Here is a 22400-nt window from a genome sequence, read left to right as displayed (position 1 = left end):
AAATGGTAGGACCATGATCTCAAGGCCAAATGTTACATGCAAAGATGGATAAGTCTAAATAAGTTTGTCATCACTGCAAGAAACCCGGTTACTGGAAGCGCAACTGCAAAGAATGTATATCGAGTAGTTACGAACTACAAAGGATATATTTTATAAATGTTTCACTTAATACTATTTCTTGGGTATTGGATACTAGATGTAGATCTCACATTTGCAATGAGTTGCAGATGATGACAAGAAGTCGTAAGCTTAGGATGGGTGAGACCCAGTTAAGGCTCGGGAATGGTTTCAGAGTTGAATCCAAAAGCTATGGGAAACATTTGTTTAATTTTGCAAAAACAATTTTAAGCTATATTTTGATAGAGATGTTTTTATTTGTACCAAGATTTCATTAAAATATTATTTTTTTTTCTATTCTTGATAGAGAAGATATTTCTTGAAAATTTGCGAATGGGATTTGCAATATTTACAAGAATGAATGTTTGATTTGAAATGGACAATTTAAAAATGATCTATATAAATTAAAATTAAAAGACGTTCCAGTTGATTATGTTGATAAACCGATAACAACAAACAAAAGAAAAATCGATAGTCAAAACCCGGCAAACCTTTGGTATGCTAGGCTAGGTCATATTTCCTCAAGGAGGATGAACAAGCTAGTGGGAGAGGGCATGTTTGATATGTCTGACATTAATTCTCTACCTACTTGTGAGTCCTGCCTAAAAGGAAAAATGACTAAATCTCCTTTCAAAGGGAAGCCTGAGCGTAGTTAAAATCTGTTAAATTTGATCCATACAGATGTTTGCGGACGATTTAGTATCGGTACTAAATTTGATCACACCTACTTCATTACCTTTACTGATGATTATTCTAGGTATGGGTATTTATATTTAATGAAATATAAGTCTGAATCATTTGAAAAGTTCAAAGAATTCAAGGATGAAGTAGAAAACAAACAAGGTAGAAGTATTAAAGCACTTTGATCGGATCGAGGTGGAGAATACGTAAGTACCGAGTTTTTGAGCTATCTAAAAGAGAATGAGATTCTCTCTCAGTGGACTCCTCCTATGACACCTCAGCTTAATGGTGTCTCGGAGCGTCGCAATCGAACTTTGTTGGACATGGTTCGATCTATGATGAGCTTCACTGAGCTCCCTCCTTCGTTTTGGGGCTATGCACTTGAAACGGCGGTGTTGTTTTGAAAAATGTTCACACCAAAGAAGTGAATAAAACTCCATACGAGTTATGGAATGGCAAAGCTCCTAAGTATTCGTACTTAAGGATTTGGGGATGTCCTGCTTACGTGAAGCAGACAGTGGGAGATAAGTTGAATAGTCGTTCCACCTTATGTTATTTTGTAGGATATCCGAAGAATTCAATCGGATATTATTTCTATCATCCTAATGAAAAAAAAGTGTTTGTTTCGAGGAATTCCACCTTCATGGAGAAGGAGTTCTTACTTGATAAGAAATTCAAGATGATGGAACTCGAAGAAATTCGAGAAGAACCCGAGATGCAAAATAATGATCCTACAACTCAGGAACCATTGATTGACACGCCTATTCCTAGAAGATCCGAGAGGACTTCTAGACCTCCTATTCGATATGGTCTTCTTCTTGAAGGGGATCAAAGTGAACCCGACATTGGATGTGATCCAAGAAACTTCAAGGAAGCAATTTCTGATGCGGATTCGAATTTATGGCTTGATGCTATGCAGTCGAAAATAGACTCGATGCATACAAACCAAGTTAGGTCTTTAGTAGATCCTCCCGATGGAATTGTTCCAATAGGGTGTAAATGGATCTACAAGAGAAAACTTGGGCCTGATGGCAAGGTACTAACCTACAAGGCACGATTGGTAGCAAAAGGTTATACTCAAAGACAAGGAGTTGACTATGATGAAACCTTTTCACCAGTCGCAATGTTCAAGTCCATAAGAATCCTTATTGCCATAGCAGCATGGTATGACTATGAGATATGGCAAATGGATGTGAAGACTGCATTTCTTAATGGAAACATTAAGGAAGAAATCTATATGATGCAGCCCGAGGGATTCACATCCATGGGAAGCGAGCATAAGGTATGCAAGCTTCAGAGATCAATTTATGGTCTCAAACAAGCATCAAGAAGTTGGAACCAGAAATTTGATGAAACAATAAAGGACTTTGGTTTCATCAAAAACCCGGAGAATCGTGCGTGTACAAGAAAGTAGTTAAGGATGCGGTGACGTTCTTAGTGCTTTATGTTGATGACATCCTACTCATTGGAAATAACGTAGGGATGTTGCAGTCAACAACGATATGGTTATCAGGTAGATTCTCAATGAAGAATTTGGGTGAGACCTCCTATATTCTAGGGATACAGATCTATAGAGATAGATCTAAGAGAATGATATGACTCACTCAAGAAACCTACATCGACACCATATTGAAAAGGTTTTCTATGGATGAGTCCAAGAGAGGACATCTACCTTTGTGTCATGGAGTTTCTCTATCCAAGTCTATGTGTCCCAAGACTGACGAAGAGATAGAAAAAATGACACACATACCATATGCGTCAGCCATAGGTAGTATTATGTATGAGATGATATCTACCAGACCGGATGTAGCCTTTGCTCTGAGTGTCACGAGCAGATATCAGGCCAACCCCGGTCAAATGCATTGGAAAGCCGTGAAGGATATTCTTAAGTACTTGAGAAGGACTAAGAATATATTCATGGTTTATGGAGGAAGAGAATTGAAATTGGAAGGCTATACCGACTCTAGCTTCCAAAGCGACGTGGATGACTCGAAGTCAACCTCTGAATTTGTATTCATGTTTAATGGCGGTGCTGTCTCTTGGAAGAGTTCCAAGCAGGACACCACAGCGGATTCCACCACTGAGGCAGAATACATTGCAGCATCAGCTGCTGCTAAAGAGGCCGTTTGGATGAGGAATTTCGTCTAAGAGTTGGGCGTAATTCCTAAAGTTGTTGGTCTAGTTCCGGTGTACTACGACAACACTGGTGCCGTTGCTCAGGCAAAGGAACCAAGGTCTCATCAAAGATCCAAACACGTACTGAGGAAATAACACATCATCCGGGAGATTGCGGAAAGAGGAAAAATCACTGGCGAGAGAGTGGCCTCTATAGACAATATCGCTGATCCACTTACTAAACCCTTGCCAGGACCATTGTTTGACAAACATCGCGAAGCAATGAGATTACGTAGTATAACTAGTTGGCTTTAGGGCAAGTGGGAGATTGAAAGAGTGGGTGCCCGGTTAGCCAACTTGTGGCTAAGGGCTTTTATGACTCTATGTATAAACAATCTTTGTTTAATATAATTTACATTCATTAATGACATTTTCTTTGTCTTTCTTCATATTGTTATATTGTGATATACTATTGTTGTTTTGATAAAGACCTTGAATATACTATAGTGTAAGTAAGATGAGATAGTGAATAAAGAGAGATCACTATTATGAAAACATTTTATAGTCACTGTATATTCTAAACAGTTCCTAGTCAATTGAGCCGTCCGCTAATAAGGATAAGGATCGCTCGAGATTGAGACTAGCATTTGTGATGTCAAGTACCACGTTTCATTGGTAATGGACATGGAGATGTTCAAAGCATGCAAATGGATATTCATATGATGAATGATCGAACTACCCTATTCGGACTTTCCAAGTAGTTATTATTATTTGAGTGGATAAGTCCGCGGTTTTGGTTGTACACCATTAGTCCTTACTACTTGAAATATCATTAAGACTCTATATGCTAGTACTATACTTTGACTCATTTGCCGACTCTATTGGGGTCATCAGGTGTCGGGATTGGATACAGTTACGACACATATAGGAGTCGATGCTTTGTTGTCAAGGATTCACCACATACTTGCGAGTGTGGATATCCTATGCGATCTGAGGAGATATTAGTGTGACAAATATATGGCCAGAGTACATGATGTGCTTTAAGAAATGGTTTCTTAGTAGCACATGCGATGTCACTATTTGATCTTCAAGATGCATTGCATAGTTATCGAATCTCGAACGACTCTCGATGTACCAATGGTTGTTGATTCGATCGGGATATATGGATGAAAGGACCGTACTGTACGCTAACCAAAATCTACTGGTTCTTGCAGGCACTATCAGTGATACCTTGGAAATCATGGGGCGATGTTGCTAGGCGCTCTTACCATGATTCGATGGGTAAGTCGAAAATTGTTGTTCCCAGTCACAAGGAGTTGTGAGCCCACGGCTAGCTGTATCCCTGAACCATTGAGGGTCACACAAGTAATGGATTACTAAACCCCGTTGAGATAGTTAAATTTAAAGAGTTAAATTTAATGAAAAATAAGTTGGACTTCTTAACTAAAAGGGAGTGAAATTTCCTAAAATGACATAGAGATGGGCATTTTTGGAAATCAATGAATTCGGATTCAGAAAAATTATCTTGTCTTTAAAAGATGCAGAAATGGTTTCTGTGCACATTGGTAAAATCAGTTTATCAATCGGAGTCACGATGAATTTTATATTAATTTCTATAATAACAGGTTTGGCTTGTTGGGCTTAAGTTATGGATTGTGGGCCCTAAGGAGTTAGTGTCCTAATACAATTATAACTTAATCTAGTCTAGAAATTATCTATAAATACATGTGTAGTGTTCGAAAATTACATAGCATTCACTCTTGCAATTTTTGAAAATACTGCATAATATTTCAAGGGGAATTTTCGAATTTCTCTGCTCCTTTTTGAGATAATTCAGTCTGTAATTTTTGTGAAAAATTACATTCTGAATTGACAGATCAAATCTGTTTATTCTCTTCGATAAACATCTGATTGATTTCTAGTGCAATCAATTAGAGAGTTTTAGTTTTCTATTCATGGACTTAATTCCGGAGGTTGATCGTGATAGTCATCGGTTCCCGGGATTTACAAGAAGAGTAGATTAAATTCAGTTGGAGTCCATAATCAAGCCTTAGCTTGAAGAGGTAAAAATATTTAATTGTGAATTTATATTTTTACTTGCAAGATTTTAATCGTTAGGATTTGATACCCTCGATATGGAATCGTTCCATATCGAAAAAATAAAAATTTTAAACTTTCGCTGCTCCGGGTATCACATCCGTGTGATCAAAGAACGCGTGTTCCAACAGTGATTACATGTTTTATATGTCTTTATATACAACATGTCATGACTATATGTTGCATACATGAGCATATTGAGCCTTTACCTTAGAGGTATCCTATATTAGGGCACTCACCCTACGAGTTTGTGCATGGTTGGATACATAAGTCTTGTGTTAAGTCACCATGATGGTTGGACACTTGTACTAGTATCAGGTCACCAATATTCACTGGGTATATGAGTCACCTCCTGATGCGATGGCGCAACGTGCTATATACCCTGGGTCCGGTCTATGAGCTAGTTTCTTGACTTTAGTGTCTTGTACTCAGTTCATTTGCATTCATGCGCATATAATAGTGTATACTCATACTCTCGTACTGAGCATGTTAGGCTCATTTCCGGTTGTTTTTTATTGGCTGGATACCCCATTAAATGGGGAAGTTGCAGGTAGTTATCCTGAGAACAGTGAGGTTAGGTGTTGACCAAGGCTAGAAAGCAGGGTTGATCACTAGGTTTTGTTTACCTGGTATTTGACTTATTTAAGTTCCGCATTTACTCTGATTAAGATTATTTAATGTTTAATTGCATGCTTAAGTTTTTGATTAGTAGATGACCACGATGCGGATCACTACATTCCAATCTCTATCCAATGAACGCATATCTCTGATTGGAAAACACACTACCGCTGAAGGAGTTCGGAACCACCGATCGTGAGTTTGGAGCTTAAATCACTCAAATCAAAACAAAAATCAGAACCCCTTACGCTGACTATCGTGGAAAGATCAGACCTTACATTCTGCAGATCAGAGCTTCCAAACTGCTCGGTGCTACCGATCCTGCACACTACCTTCCAAACTCTTTTTTGGAGCTTTCGAACTGTCCCAAAGCATAAACATTTCTTATATTTTTGAATCCGATGATTAACTATAATTGTCCCAATTAATCATGCTTAAGTACTCAATTATCTTAATCTAGAATCGGGCTATAACATTCTCCCCCACTTATGAGATTTCGTCCTCGAAATCTGGACTAAGGTGAACGTACCAAAACATCACAGAAACCAACTATATTACAATAATTAAAAGTAAAATTAAAAATAGATTGAAACAAGGAAAGTACAATAAAAACAACTCGGGATGTTCGAAACGCATTCAACTCTCTAATTCCCAAGTCGCCTCCTTAGTTCCTCGATGCTTCCAGCGAACCATGACTAAAGGAATGCACTTATTCCGAAGTTTTTTTTCTTTACTATCAATAATCCTTAGTGGTCTCTCCATTACGACAAGTCAGGATCCAAATGAACCTCTGACGGATGCAGAATGTGTGACTCATCTACAATGTACCATTGAAGCAAAGATACGTGGAACACATTGTGAATGCTAGAGAGATACAGTGGCAACGCTAGATGGTAAACCATATCTCTGACTTTATCCAAGATCTCAAACGGACCAATTAATCTTGGCTCTAACTTGCACTTCAGACCAAACCTCATCACCTTTCGGCAAGGTGACACTCGTAGGAAAACATGTTCTCTTACGTCAAAATACATTCTGCGTTTGGTGTTAGCATAGCTGGCCTATCTTTCCTGAGCGGTCTTGATCCTCCTCTTGATAAACTCAACTGTAGTCACAATTTGCTGAATGAACTCTGATTCTTGAACCTGTCGTCCCTCTACTTCTTCCCAGAACAAGGGTGTCCAAAAATGACAATCATAAAGAGCCCCGAAAGGTGCCATGTCAAAGCTACGATGATAGCTATTGTTGTAAGAAAACTCTATCATCGGCAAATGATCCTAACAAGCTAATCCGAAATACATCACTGAAATCCTCAGCATATCCTTTAATGTACGAATGGTCCTCTCAGACTGACCGTCAGTCTCTGGATGATACGAGACTCAAAGTAATACACAAGGCCTACTGAAAGCTACCCTAAAACCGTGAGGTGAACCTCGGATCTCTATCACTGACTATATTCAACGAAACTCCATGCAATCTCACAATCTCTTGAATGTACAACCTAGCCATGTGGTCAAAAGAAAACTCGCTGTTGTACGGAAGAAAATAAGCAGACTTGGACAAGCTATCCACAACAACCCAAATGGCATCACAACGCCTGGAAGACATCGACAGGTGGGTAACAAAGTCCGTCGTTATATGCTCCCACTTCCAATCGAAAAAATATATGCAAACAAGAACGGTAGCATCACATTTGACTTACAAAACCCTAAAAATAATGGAACACATAAATATTAAAGATTCATACAATGAGGACCAAAATTACTCCTCTAAACGATAAATTTTCTCAGTTACTCGAGACAAATCATATATAGTGGTCGATTTCAAAAATGGAAAACAGGGTTCACCTATTTTCGATTTCTTCGAATTTTTCACAGTGTCCGATTTCTTTTCCTTCCTCAGTCCACGAGCTCCTTCAACTGACTTATCTTTTGAATGTCTGCTTCGTCTCGTCTTCGGTGCCATCTTCTGAGTCGAAAATCTTGTCGCCAAAGATCACTGCTTTTCTGCGAGAAGAATCAGTTGAGTGAGAATGTAAAACTATCAATTGTTCTTATTTTTAGTGTTTTCTTTATTTGAAAATAAAAAATACGGGCACATTTTGATAAATTTGCCAAAACATGGAGATAAAACAAAGAGCAAGTTTACCTTTAAAAAAAAATAATGCTTGAACAACAATTTGTTTAAAAAAATATTTTCAAATCAAATACTTACAAATAACGACTTTCCGGCCTCCGCACCAGCCCTTCTCCTCCTACACAAACCCCATACGCCGCCTTCATCGCAGCAGCGAATGTCCGAGAAAACTCATCTCCTCTGGTAGAGAAGATTCAATTTTACTTACAGCAGTCATCGGAAGGTAAAGAATTTGATTCGATTTTGAAATCCACCAGGAAATTCCGGGATATAAACTATTCTTGTCCAAAGTCGTTACCCAACTCCACAACTGAGGATTTGGATAGGAACTCTGAACTTACGGATCAATTGGAGCAACAGGAAATGCTGGATTCTATTGAGGACTCTCTAGGATTTGATTGGAATCACGAAAGCTCTATGGTTGGATTGCGGGAAGACTTTTTACAAATTAAAGATTGGCTACTTGGATCAGCATATCATCTTGAAGTCATGACGATTGTTGGGATGACTGGAACCGGTAAGACTACTCTCACAAGAAATTTGTTTGAGCATCGAGCCATTGATCATATTTTCAAAGTTCATGCTTGGGTATCATTATCTCGAACAAATAATGCGCAAAAAATTATCAAGGGTATTCTGGATTCCTTGAGACCTATCGAAGATGAACTGGATGACAAGAGCATTGAACAATTAGCAGATATTCTATACAGAAGTTTAAAGGGTAAGAGGTACTTCATTGTATTGGATGATGTGTGGGATATCAAGGTCTGGGATGACATCAAAAGATCATTTCCTAATGATAATATCAAGAGCCGGATCATTCTGACGACTAGGCTGTTCGAGATGGATCTTGAAGACCGGTTTTCCAAGATTCATCACATGAGTCTTCTTACACCCAAAATGAGCTGGACTCTTTTTTGTATCAAAGTTTTTGGGGACGAAAATTGCCCTCAGGAGCTTGAGTATGCTGCAGAAATTATTTTAGGGAATTGTGGAGGGATTCCCCTTGCAATTGTGGTGACTGGTGGCCTTCTCTCCAAAGTTAGGAGGACTAGAGATGACTGGCAGCTTATTGTGAGGTCGATTAAGGCAACCACAACTTCTGAGGAACAATTGAAGGGGATTCTCTCCTTGAGCTACATGTACTTGCCAGATCATCTGAGAGCATGCATCCGTTCCATGATAATCTTTGCAGAAGATTATGAACTCTCAGTCCCCCGAATCATCAGGCTTTGGATTGATGAGGGACTCGTAAATCAGCTTGGTTCTAAAAGTCCTGAAGAAGTGGCTGAGGAGTTTCTGAAAGATCTAATTGATAGAAGTTTCGTAGTGGTTTGCAAACCAAATAGAAAGGGTGATGCTGACTTCTGCAGCGTTTTTGGTATCTGGAAGGACTTCTTCATGGCTAAGAATCCAGATATTCTTCAGGTAATTCGATCTTGCAGCAGTATTGATTCGATCATTTTGAAATAAAATCTTTGTTGAGTAGCATAACCAAGGATCTACAGGGGTTAGATGAAATAGTTCTATTTATGCATCCTTCCCTTTTTCTCAATTTGAATATGACTTTGTCGTATTCATTGACTATAACAGAGTTGCAAAATAATGTTTGGACATTATTGTTTTTAATCAAAAGATCATGTGCTAAAGTACATTCTATTAATTGTTTTTGAATTATACGTGACGGATTTCAGTTTCAATTTTGTTCCCAATATTTTGAGACAGATTTTGCTCTCAACTTCAAATCGAAGCACCACAGTGGAACGAGGTACGGAAAATCTTCCAAGAGGCTATGGTGAAGGTGTTTCCATGATAGTTATGGAAGGACAAAAAGGGGAAATTAAGTGCAAGGAAAATCTAGGAATATCGATGGACGTATTGTTTAACAACAGATACACGAAAGACTGCATTCGATATTGTTCATTATTTTCATCCGCATATGAATTCACCAAGGACATTCTCGTTTTGCAATGGATTGCTCAAGGGGGAACAATAGCAGGAAACAGTGTATTCCTCGAGGAAGCATGCATTCAGTGCTTTGATATATTGTTGAAGCTCAAATACATTGCTCCTGTTGGGTATGTTTATGATGGACTTTATAAAACAAAATACAAAGTTGGTGATGAGATGAATGAATTCCTTCAAAATCACCCCGTAGGATCTCGGGTTGCGAAAGAATTGGATAGTACCCATGTGAATGTCAATGTGTCTAAACTCGAACATTTGTCCTTGTCCTTTAAGTTCATCGACCAAATCAATTTTGGGATCATAAAAAAGTTGAGCCATCTTCATACTCTCATAATTCATGGTTGCCGTAGTTCTGTTGTTAAATACTTACCTTCTGATTTGTTTCTGGAGCTAAAGGCATTAAGGATGTTAAATTTCAGTGGTTCTCATGTCAATCACTTACCGAGCTCTATTGAAAATTCAAAGGCGTTGCGATTTCTTGATATGTCCGAGACATCAATTACATATTTGCCTGAGAAAATGTGCAATCTCATCAATCTGCAGACCTTAAAACTTGACAAATGTAAGTCCCTCGCTCAACTGCCTAATCGTACGAAAGAATTGATTAACCTGCGCCATTTGATTCTTGATGTTGCTGGCCAGTTGGACTCAATGCCAGAAGGTATGGGAAATCTGTCAGAGTTACGCACTTTAAGGACATTTTTGGTTGGCAAAGAAGATGGTCATAACATAAATGAATTGAAACACATGAACAAATTGAATGGATCACTTCGGATTTCGAATCTTGAAAATGTTAAATCTCCTGTTAAGGCTGCAGATGCTTCTCTTTGCCGCAAACAAGACCTCAAGAAAATAGAATTTTGGTGGGTGGATCTTCGATATGAGAAGAATTCAATTGACGAGGAAATACTAGCATGTCTTGAACCAGCTTTGGGCATCCAAGAGATAGAAGTACGCTATTATAGTGGTGGAAGTTTCCCGAGTTGGATAAGCAAACCGTCTTTTAATGAATTGGTTAGTATAAGCCTCTACGAGTGTAGATATTGTGACAACCTTCCATTTCTTGGACAATTGCCATCTCTAAAGGTTCTCAGCGTTGATGGAATGAATGAGGTGCTAGAAATCAACAACCTCTTTTGTGGTGAACAAACCGATAAGAATCAACCCTCGTTTCCTATGCTCGAGAAACTGTCATTTTATGCCATGCCCAAACTGGAAAAATGGACAGAAATAAGAATCGGTGATTTTCCCAATCTCTTGGATCTCAGTATCGAATCGTGTCAGAAATTCAAGTGCCTTCCTTTTTTGTCACATTTGAACTCTCTTAAGTGTGTGCAATTGCGCTATTGTCCTGAACTTTCATGTTTGCCTGATGGTGGATTTCCATCCACCCTTGAAACATTAATGGTCGAAGATTGTCCCAAATTAGAAGGACGTTGCAGCAAAGATAAAGGTGAAGATTGGTGCAAGATTGCTCATGTGCCTGCTGTTTATATCGATGCCGTGGTGAAGGTGCATGCGAAATAGTTGAGATTGCATTTTGAGATCTCTCTCAGGTCTTTTCCGGGGTCAAAGGTAATTTATATTTCGCCATACCTTTACTTTCTCAGTTTCTCAAATTTTGTTGGCTTTTTTTTTTAATGATTCTTAGGAATGTGCTTTCATTTAGCTGAAATTAGTATCAAAGATGGTGTCCAAGAGATGCATCAAATATAGAATTGGCTAGAGTAAAGTGATAGGCTTGAAGTGAAGCATTCACTCTAAATCTTGATGTCACTCACCAATTAGGGAATCATTATTTGCAGTTAAGAAAGCAATCAACAGAATAAATTGTGTGCCTGTTTCTGTACTGCCTGCCTCGTGGTCTGGTTAAAAGAAAGCTCAGAATACTTTAGTTTGATTGACAGTGGTGTTGGTTTTATGAATTGTACAGATTATTGGTGCTTCTTGAAATCATAGCTTTTGTGGTTTCAGTTACTTAGACTTAAATTAGTCACGAGACATGTTTTATTTCCAGCATGGAATTGATTTCACAATATTTCATTGTATGTATTGTAGAAAAATCTATTTGAGCTGTGGAATTGTGCTTATCAATGGAATATGTTCTCTCCATCTCAAATATGGAGTAAACAATTTAGTTGATATATTTTAAAATTATTTTAATGATGTTAAATTATGTACTTAAAATAAGATCAAATAGTATTTAGTTTTCTAAGAATAATCAATATAATCATTAGTGCTTCAAAAATCAGCCTAGGTGACGCCTAAGCACTAGGCCGAGGGATAGCACGGAAAATGTGCTAGTCGGCCAGCCTAGGCATCATCTACTCCAGATGCAAATAACACAACATTTGAGAAGTAGAGTAAATTTGTGGTATTCTATGAACTGTGTAATATTGAACTCATTTTTTAAATTTGATGTTATTGTGTTGGACTTATAATTTGTGATTTATTATGTTGAAACCTGTGGTATCCGCCTTGGCGGCCTAGGCACTAGGAGCTGGTCTGACGCACCATTAATGTCTAGCGAATTATAGAACCTTGATAATCACTTGATCATGGGAAGATAGCTCGGCATAGGCTTTAGCAATTCCATTTTAACAAAGCCTGTGGGCCAATCTAATTCTTATTTTGGGTGAGAAACTAGAACTTTGGGCATCGATTTCATTCCCAGAATTCATAATAATAACAGCTCAAGCACATTGGAGAGCTGAAAAGAAGTTTATTAGTCCTCTCGCCTCTTATTTTAATCACATTAAATAACTGCGATTGATGAAGACTTATGAAGTCGTTTTCTGATAATTCACTATACTAATTTCGTAATTATAATAATTTAAGCAATTTCATGGTTTCAGTGGTTAAAAATACCTATTTAAATGCTTCTTCACTATTTGAATGTTGGACTATTACGGGCGATAAGATAGTCTGTTTGTTAAATGCAATTATTATAATCAAGCTATTTTATTTTATACCATAACTTTCAAATGCTAGAAAACGAAATTTATTAAAAATGTAAGTCAGTCAGTCAAGATATTAAGCTGGAAAACGAATAAGTTTGATGATGTATTGTGGCAAGGTAACTTTGTAACTCATATTTTTTATTTCTTCCCTCAAATGCTTGTTAGAGTTAACTACTGCGACCTTTGACTTTTTTGATAGGAAATGGAATGACTCAACTATTTAAGATTTCACTAATATATTCAGCTGCCTAATATATAAGACTGCATTAATTATATTAAAATTACATAGCTGGAATTTGTTCTTATGAAAATTGTCAATTAAAAGGAAGAACAGTGGAATTTCTGTAAATTCTGTATTGCTATTGTGGGGTGTAGAAATGGTGTATAATGTAGTAGGCTATGGAAACATAAAATACAAGTATATGGCTATCGTCTAGCATATTACATTATTAGATTTTTTGACATTGGGGTGGAGGTGTTTATCCTTTATTGGGGCACTGGTGCCATAAAGCCAAGAGGTCTGTGGCGCATATTATATATTTATATTTATACTAGCCTCTATGCACACATTTTGTGTGTGTAAGATAATCATATGAATATTATGTATTGTGTATAATTTGTTGTTTAAATTCTTGATACTGATTTTTTTTCCCTTTTTTTAATGTCAAATTTAAGAACAAATTGTAGGTATTAACTATTAAAGTGAAATGTGTGAAGGGTAAGTTTGAGATTAGGAAAAAGGCGTCCCCAAAAGTTAGTTATATTATATTAAAATTACATAGCTGGAATTTGTTCTTATGAAAATTGTCAATTAAAAGGAAGAACAGTGGAATTTCTGTAAATTCTGTATTGCTATTGTGGGGTGTAGAAATGGTGTATAATGTAGTAGGCTATGGAAACATAAAATACAAGTATATGGCTATCGTCTAGCATATTACATTATTAGATTTTTTGACATTGGGGTGGAGGTGTTTATCCTTTATTGGGGCACTGGTGCCATAAAGCCAAGAGGTCTGTGGCGCATATTATATATTTATATTTATACTAGCCTCTATGCACACATTTTGTGTGTGTAGGATAATCATATGAATATTATGTATTGTGTATAATTTGTTGTTTAAATTCTTGATACTGATTTTTTTTCCCTTTTTTTAATGTCAAATTTAAGAACAAATTGTAGGTATTAACTATTAAAGTGAAATGTGTGAAGGGTAAGTTTGAGATTAGGAAAAAGGCGTCCCCAAAAGTTAGTTATATTAGGGCATCTTGTTTTACTAAAAGTGTAGATATGAATTCCAAAGCTAGAATTTCAGTCCTAAATACTTCAACCCTTAACTTAGGTTCTAAAATAAAATGTCAATTAACTAAAAGTTAACATTTCTATTCCCAAAACCATCTCTCGAATGACTTTCTCGAATTTTTTGTAAACGTCTGTATGATTTCCTAATATTTAAACCAAAAGAAATTGTAAAATCTACTTATTGAAATTTTGGGGCATTACAATAATCTACATCTATCTAAAGTTTTATGGCTAATTGCCTTCATTAATGGTATTACTTTATGGTTTTGTGTTAGTTGCATTTATTCTTGGGTGCATTAGTCTCTTTCTCTTTGATTCTGTCTTTATTTCTTTATTTCCTCTGTTTGTGGAGTTTGTTCTGCTTACGTTTTCTTGTCTAAGGTAAGATTCTTGTGATTAATTATATGTTGCTACTCTTTTAATAACAGATTTCCTGCTACTGTCTGGTGGCTGGTTTACTAGTAGTCTATCTAAAGCTTTATGGTTATGTGCCTTGATTAATGTTTGTGGGTTTTTGTGTTGATTGCATTTTATTCTTCGGTTCATTAGTTTGCTTATTTATGTCCTCTGTTTATGGAGTTCGTTCTGCTTTGATTTTTCCTCTTCTATGATAAGATTTTTACGATTAGTTAGGTGATGCTACATTTTTTAACAATGGAGTTCCTGTTATGTCGTCGCCTTCCTGGGTATTTTAATTGTTCGTCTGGTGGCTGATTTTTATAGTAGGTCATTGTTGTACTTTGGTCTATCTGAAGTTCTATGGTTATGCGCTTTCATTTATGGTTGTGGGTTTTGGTGTTTGTTGCATTTACTTAACAAACGTGATATAACAATTATTACCGCCAGGTTCATGAAACGAAATGCAAAAAGGAGAAAGAGGCCTGTCTCAAGTTTGGAAGCAATTGATTCCAACGTATTTGCAATTCTAGAACTGGTTATGGCAGGTTTGCAAAATATGTCATCTCTTTTTGCTTGCAGTAATCAGTTGTTCCACTGTGTTGTCCAAATTTATCAGACATTTGTTGTAAGAATATTGTATGGGCAACTCCTTGTCTTGATTTCCAATTAATACTTTCTTGCTTTGATTAATATTTGGTTCTAATTACGATCGTTACTTGGATCCCCTTTCAATCAAAAACTAAAAATAGCAAATAGCTTTTTCAATAATTTCTCTCATGTTGAAAATTTTGAATTTAGAACCAAATCACATATTGGAATTTTGAATCGTTGCAACTGATACAAAATTCTATTTCGCTTCTTCTCAAAATTCTTGGATCTAAATTTATCGAAGTTTCTTTGTACAAAAATATTAATAACCCTGCTGCTTAAAGTATTGTTTTTATTGTTATTATTTTCACATTCAACGTATGTTCATCGCTGTTAGTAATTAATATATAAATGGTAAACCAGTAGTACTCGGATGCAAATGTTGTTTATTTGTCCATTTGTTTTTTATTTTTCGGCAACGTAAAATGGTAGAATGAAAAAATAGCCTAAAAAAAAATTAAAAAAGTGACATTTTTATAAATAAAGATTCAACAAAGAGCAATTGATATACATCAGTTTTTATAATGGTGACATCTTCATAATAAATAATAATCCAAGGAGGGGAACACCGAAGGGAACCATTAAACTTAATAATAGTACTAGTCACCATGCAGGCAGTTTGTGATTTATGTGTGTAACATAATCATCTGAATATTACGTATGGGATGAAGAACTCCAAATTCTGAACAATTGGAACAATAACAACACAACACTTGTGAAATTAGTCGAGGCGAGAGATTTTCTTTATCTGCAAAACGAAATTGCTCGTTATAAGTGCTAAACGTTTGGCGGCAATCGTCTCTAAGATACAATGACTTGCGTACGAGATATAACAGCACAACAAATATCTCGAACATCAACGAACGAAAATATATAGCAACTTTCTTTTGAAGAGTGGGGAAAATATGTAGAGAATCAGAAATCTGACATTAAATGTTATCAGATATCAACGTTATATCTCTGTGTATATAATCAGTCATATGTATATATATATAATCTCAAGTCCAAAGAACATGTCTTTAGGTCTAAGGATGCAACCCATGACAGAAAAAACTCAAACAGAGATGCATATTTTTGGAAAGCACACGCTCGCTCGAGCGGTAATTTTTTGCCGCTCGAGCGCCAAACACTCTGCCTGGCATGCTTGGCAATCTTTGGATGCTCGTTCGAGCGGTAAGTTTGTGTCGCTCGAGCGGCAAACCTTCTGGCCTGATGAGTCACAAATAAAATAATAATAAATATTATTTTAAATAAATTTTATCCAAAAAAATTAATAGGATCATAAGACCCCACCCCGTCGGCCGCGCGTGTTAGTTGTATCGACTAGCGTTTTACCCATTTACAAAACATTCGGTGCTCTAAGGGCCCAATCTCATAATTCAAAGTTGAATTATTTAAGGAGAAAAACACATTGAAATTCTTCTAATTTGGGACAAACTCTTTCTCCTCACAATTCATTCACAATTTTTCTAACATATTATGTATTGCGTATATTTTGTTCTTAAAATTCTTTTTAAATTTTTTTTGTTTTAAAATAAGTTAAGTTTAAAAAAAAATTATGTGTTAAATATAATTTGTGTGAAGGACAATTTTGAGATTATAAAATATAACTTCACCGAGAGGTTGTATTAGGCGTGATTATTGCTTTATTTTATTTTATTTTATTTTTTGAAAAGATAAAGCAATAAAAAAAATTAAAAAAAGGCTTTATTAATAGTGTGTGACATCAACAACTAAATGCTATGTTTTTATTACTAAAAAAAATGCTATGTTTCCAAAATCTGGTTGTACCGACCGATTCAACCGGTTCGATCCGGAAAGGGTCAGTGATTTGATCCGAAAAACTCCCAAAAACCGTTTTAACGGTTGAACCGACAGAACTGATCAAAAACCAAATACAATATTTAAATTCATGCGGAAGTCTTTCATTCCGTCTAGTGATCTTGAACGTGAAGTTTTTCGTCTGCTACTCATGTCAGCAGAACTTCTACCTCACAAGATCTCAAAGAATAAAATCTTGCTAATCTATCGGATCCTTCCAATATTGTTGGGTTCCTTATCTGATAGATGAGACAAGATTTTCCCGTCAATCTCTCCAACTACTAGTGAAGAGTCTTTCGGGGTGGCATCCTTGGTCGACTTAGAATGGATGACTACATGTCACACATTCCGTTCAACCTGGAGAAGTGCCTGGCGTTGAAAACTGGATCTTCTCTACCAGCTCCATCCTGCTGGGATCCACATAATACGAACTTCTGCTGCCAACCTTGGCAATGACGATCTTGGAAAAGTCTAGACATCCTGCTATTCCAATTCCTGATACTGCTATCGTTATTGAATCCAACTTGTAATCCTACAAAGGATAACCCAAAATCAATTCTATGTCCCAAAGAATCTTATTGCATTCTCTGATACCATAAATGTAGTGACCCGCACCGTGATCACCTACTAATCAGAACTTAAGCATGCAATTAATTAATAAAATAATCTTAAGTCAGAGAAACTGCGGAATTAAATTAAGTCAAATACCAGGTAAGCAAAACCTAGTGGTCAACCCCGCTATCCAGCCTTGGTCACCACCTAACCTCCCTGTCTTCGGGAGAACTACCTGCATCTGCCCCATGGAATAGGGCATCCAGCCAACAGAAAATAACCGGAAGTGCGCCTAACATGCTCAGTACGAGAGTATGAGTATACGGTGTTATGTGTGCATGTATGCAAGTGAACTGGGTACCAAGACTCTCAGGTCAAGAAACAAGCTCATAGACCGGGCCCAGGGTATATAGCACTCTGCGCCATCGCATTAGGAGGTGGCTCATATACCCAGTGGATAATGGTGACCTGATATTAGTACATGTGTCCAACCATAAAGGTGACCTGACACAAGACTTACGTATCCAACCATCCACAAACTCGTAGGGTGAGCGCCCTACTATAGGATACCTCTAAGGTAAAAGCTCAATATGCTCATGTATGCAACATACAGTCATGACATGTTGTATATAAAGGCATATAAAACATGCAATCACATAATCCATGCAAACACATAATACATGCATACTCAATCTGGATATCTCGAATAATACTTCCGTACCTTACTAAAGCAGATCCTAGAAGCTCCCCCTCTAGGTCCAAGCCTACCATGCAGCACTACAGCATAAATAACCATGCATTACCTAGCATGCCAAACATCACCTACTAGGCTCTAAAAGCCTTAATTAAACTATAGCCTACTCCTTATTTACTATAGGAAACCAAAGCCATACCTTCGTCCATCGTCAGCCCGCTGATGTCGCATGCCCCAGAGCCTGAGCATAGCCTAGCTACGACTCCTAGACGCCTTGTCAGAGCTCCGCCGCCTGGCTGCTACTGCGAACACTGTCCGCTATAAAATAAACTATTTCCTACTCCAACTCTTAAAGAAAGAGTCTCGAAGCCCTTAAATAGAGCGATTACCGGGGGAGGAGAGGGAAAATTGCACTTAAAAAATGAGGGATTCGGACCCCTATTTATAGGCCACGATCGGAAGCTCCGATCTCCTGATCGGAAGCTCCGATCGGTGCATGTTTGCCACGTTTTGGACGGCCAAGATCGGAAGATCGGAAGATCCGATCTCCTACATCTGGCCACGTGTTTCAATCTCCTTGACACCTGTTTTTGGTTGAGATCGGAAGCTCCGTTCTCGGATCGGAAGCTCCGTTCTCGGATCGGAAGCTCCGATCTGCCCGGTAGCTCCGAACTGTTTCTCATGCTTCCGAACTGGTTTTGGTCCTTCGGGACCCCCGGGACCTACTTCACCATTTTCGGATGTTCTGGATCTGATTTTCCACTTATTTTAACCAAATAAGGACTCCTTAAACATGTTTTGACACTTTTAAAATTATATGTCATTTTCTAACATGTTTAAAATCACTTAATCTTGTAAAATGGAACCGGGCTACTACATTCTCCCCCTACTTAAGATATTTCGTCCTCGAACAATCTTAAGTACTGAATGCAATAAAATATTGAATAAAAATCTTTTATTCAAACTGATTCATTTTACAAGTTACAACCTGAAAATACAACAATTCAAAATCGCTCTGGATAATCTGTACGCATACGACTCTCAAGTTCCCAAGTGGCCTCCTTAGTGCCTCGGCGCTGCCACTGAACTAGAACAAGAGGAATGGTCTTGTTGCGTAACACCTTTTCCTTGTGACCTATGATACGCAAAGGTCTCTCCACATATGTCAAATTCGAGTCCAACTGTACCTCAGACGGCTGTAAGATATGAGACTCATCCGCCACATACCGTCGTAACAGTGAAACATGGAACACATCGTGGATATTTAGACAAATACGGGTGTAAAGCCAACCTGTAAACCAGATCTCCAACACTTTCCAATATTTCAAATGGACCAATAAACTTAGGAGATAGCTTAACCAAATCTCAAAAATCCTGCGAAATGGTGAGACTTTCAGGATTACTTTCTCTCCCACTTCGAACTGCAAAGGTCTGCGCTTAACATTCGCATAGCTAGCCTGTCGATCTTGCGCAACCTTAATTCTCTTCTTGATCTGTCCAACAATATCAACAGCCTGCTGGACTAACTCTGGTCCCTCAACCTGTCGCTCCCCCACTTCCTCCCAGAACAGTGGAGTATGACATCGTCGCCCGTACAACGCCTCAAACGGAGCCATCCCAATACTGCGATGGTAACTGTTGTTGTACGCGAACTCAATCAATGGCAACTGATCTTGCCATGCTGGACCAAAATCCATAGAACATGCTCGCAACATGTCTTCAAGAGTACGAATCGTGCGCTCTGACTGCCCGTCAGTCTCTGGGTGATATGCTGTACTCAAACTAAGAGTAGTACCCATAGCGCGCTGAAGACTCCCCCAAAACCTGGAAGTAAACCTGGGATCTCGATCGCTGACTATGCTCACAGGCACTTCGTGCAATCGAACAATATCCTGGATGTACAATCGTGCCATCCTATCAAAACTGAAGTCTCGGTTATAAGGAATGAAATGTGCTGACTTGGTGTGTAGTAGCCCGTGCCCTAATTGAGTAATTAAAGGATTAATGCTAATTAAATAAATTGGGGATTGGACGGATCGGAAGCTCCGAAGGCACGATCGGAAGCTCCGAACAGGATCGGAAGCTCCGATGAGCGATCGGAGGCACCGATCGATATTACGTCAGGCATGACGTGTGGTTGGATCGGAAGCTCCGATCAGGACCGGAGGCTCCGATCACCCCTATCCGGAGTCAACAAGTGATATTTTGACACGTGGCAGATCAGGATCTTCGGAAGCTCCGATGGCAGGATCGGACGTTCCGATCGAGGTTCGGACGTTCCGATCAAGGATCGGAAGCTCCGATCGTTGTCTATAAATAGAAGGCCGAGACTTCATTTCTCCTTGCCAATTCCGGATTTCCTCTCTATTTCTAGTCATATTCGAGCTGTTCTAGTCTTCTTAGGCTTGGTCCGGAGGTCGGAGAGGCGTTCGATAGTCGTAGCGGAGTTGTGCCCAAGTTCTGGAGGCATCGACATCAAAGGGCTAACGACGGACGAAGGTATAGCTTTTGCTTCCTAAAAATATTTAGGAGTATGCAATAGCTTAGTTAAGGCTTTTAGAGCACTGTAATGATAGTAGTATCATTTCGCTGTGTAGGCGGACTTTAGGCTTGGGCTTAGAGCTGGTAGTGCCTACCTGGTATTTGAGGTACGAAAGTACTGTTCGAGATATCCTGACTGAGTATGCATGTATTATGTGACTGCATGATTTATATGCCATGATATTATGCTGCATTCATTTGCATCTTGCTGTATCTCCTTCGAGATGTCTGTAGTAGGGTTGTACCCTATCCTGTTAGTGGATGGACTTCCATCGATTTGGGTCCGGCGTTTCCACGGTTATCTCGGTATGGGAGCCACCTCCTGAAGCGACGGCACAGCGTGCTACATACCAGGGCCCGGTCTGTCTCTGTTATCTGATCCTTGACCTCGAGTCTATAGGGAGTTCACTTTGCATGCATGTATACTCATACTCTCGCACTGAGCGTTTTATGCTCACGTCTCGTACTCTGTATTTTCTGGACACCCTATTCCATGGGGCAGGTTTGCGATTGGACGAGGAGGGTGGATCCAGGAGGGGCTAGTCAGTGTTTGGCCAGCTGGAGCTTCGTCTAGGTTTTATTACTGTTGTTTGGGTTTATACAGCTATTCGATTTGGTTGTATATTATTTGGATAAGTTACAGATTCCTTTACTTGGGATTGTATAATGTTATTGGTTTCCGCAGTTTTATTCTGATATCTGTTTTATTAAGTTAATTGCATGCCTAAGTTCTGTTTAGTAGGTGATCCGGGTAAGGGTCACTACATGGTGAGTCGGTCCACCACAACCCAGATAGCATCACAATTCCTCGAGCTCACCGGTAAATGGGTCACGAAGTCCATCATGATCAACTCTCATTTCCACTCAGGAATGGATAAACTGTGAAGCAATCCTCCAAGTTGTCAGTGTTCTTCCTTGACCTACTGATACACCAAACATATAGAAGCATACTAATACACATTTTTCTTCATTCCTTTCCACCAGAAAGAACCTCAGACGCAAATCTTTCTACACCTAAAAGATTCGCATACTTTATGACTAACACTTGTCATAACACCTGTGACAACGTCGTTGTCCACAATTCTTGATTTCTTGAACCTCTCAGGTTCTCTTCTTGGAAAACATCAATACAATTATTCTGTTGATTAACAAATCGATTAGTGCAATCTCTAGTGCCAATTTATATTGACACCCATCTCATAACTTCAGATAACACCTGAAAATGAGAATATTGCTTATCCTCTCACGGATAATCATTTTTTGTTGAATCCTGACTTGCACTACTGGATGAAAAAAACCGTTTCATCCCTCTTAGGCAAAGTCCTAAAAACAATACAACCTAGCAAAAACCCCTGAAATGATCTCATCGAATCAGACTTATCAATGCATCCATTAGACATCCTGAAAAATCAGTGACAACAATCTCGCTAGATCTGATAACCTTAGATCTCAGCTGATGTCCTTTTTCCATGTCTAAACACTTGATGTTATCCTGTTAGTATTCATTAAAATTCAAATGCTTGCTAGATCAATTTCTGTCACTGAAGACCGAGAATTACTTCAAATCATTCCTGAGAACTGAATATCTGAGTACTATACTCATCTTATCAGTCTACCAAAAATTGAATAATTCCAATCGTTCTTTATGCAAAAGAATATTTAGCTCCTCCGTCACGGGGTTATAACATCTGTATCTACCTCAGACAAATAGTTGCAAATAGTCATTGGCACCAAACTTGCACCAGTTTAACTG

At 38.2% G+C, this 22400-nt stretch overlaps 1 protein-coding gene across 1 annotated transcript; it reads left to right on the top strand.

The window, feature by feature from the left end:
• The first annotated feature begins 7837 nt into the window (after positions 1 to 7837).
• Positions 7838 to 15050, top strand: LOC140875073 (putative disease resistance protein At3g14460). The gene is made up of 3 exons (XM_073278617.1): positions 7838 to 9192; positions 9490 to 11307; positions 14839 to 15050. Exons 1-2 carry the CDS (start codon positions 8128 to 8130, stop codon positions 11257 to 11259), a joined length of 2835 nt encoding a protein of 944 aa, XP_073134718.1. The 5' UTR covers positions 7838 to 8127; the 3' UTR covers positions 11260 to 11307; positions 14839 to 15050.
• The last annotated feature ends 7350 nt before the right edge of the window (positions 15051 to 22400 follow it).

Source organism: Henckelia pumila, chromosome 1 (genome assembly GCF_033568475.1).
Source record: "Henckelia pumila isolate YLH828 chromosome 1, ASM3356847v2, whole genome shotgun sequence".
Classification (NCBI taxonomy): domain Eukaryota; kingdom Viridiplantae; phylum Streptophyta; class Magnoliopsida; order Lamiales; family Gesneriaceae; genus Henckelia; species Henckelia pumila.
The sequence above is the reverse complement of the archived record's forward strand: the minus strand, read 5'-3'. Positions and strand labels throughout refer to the sequence as shown.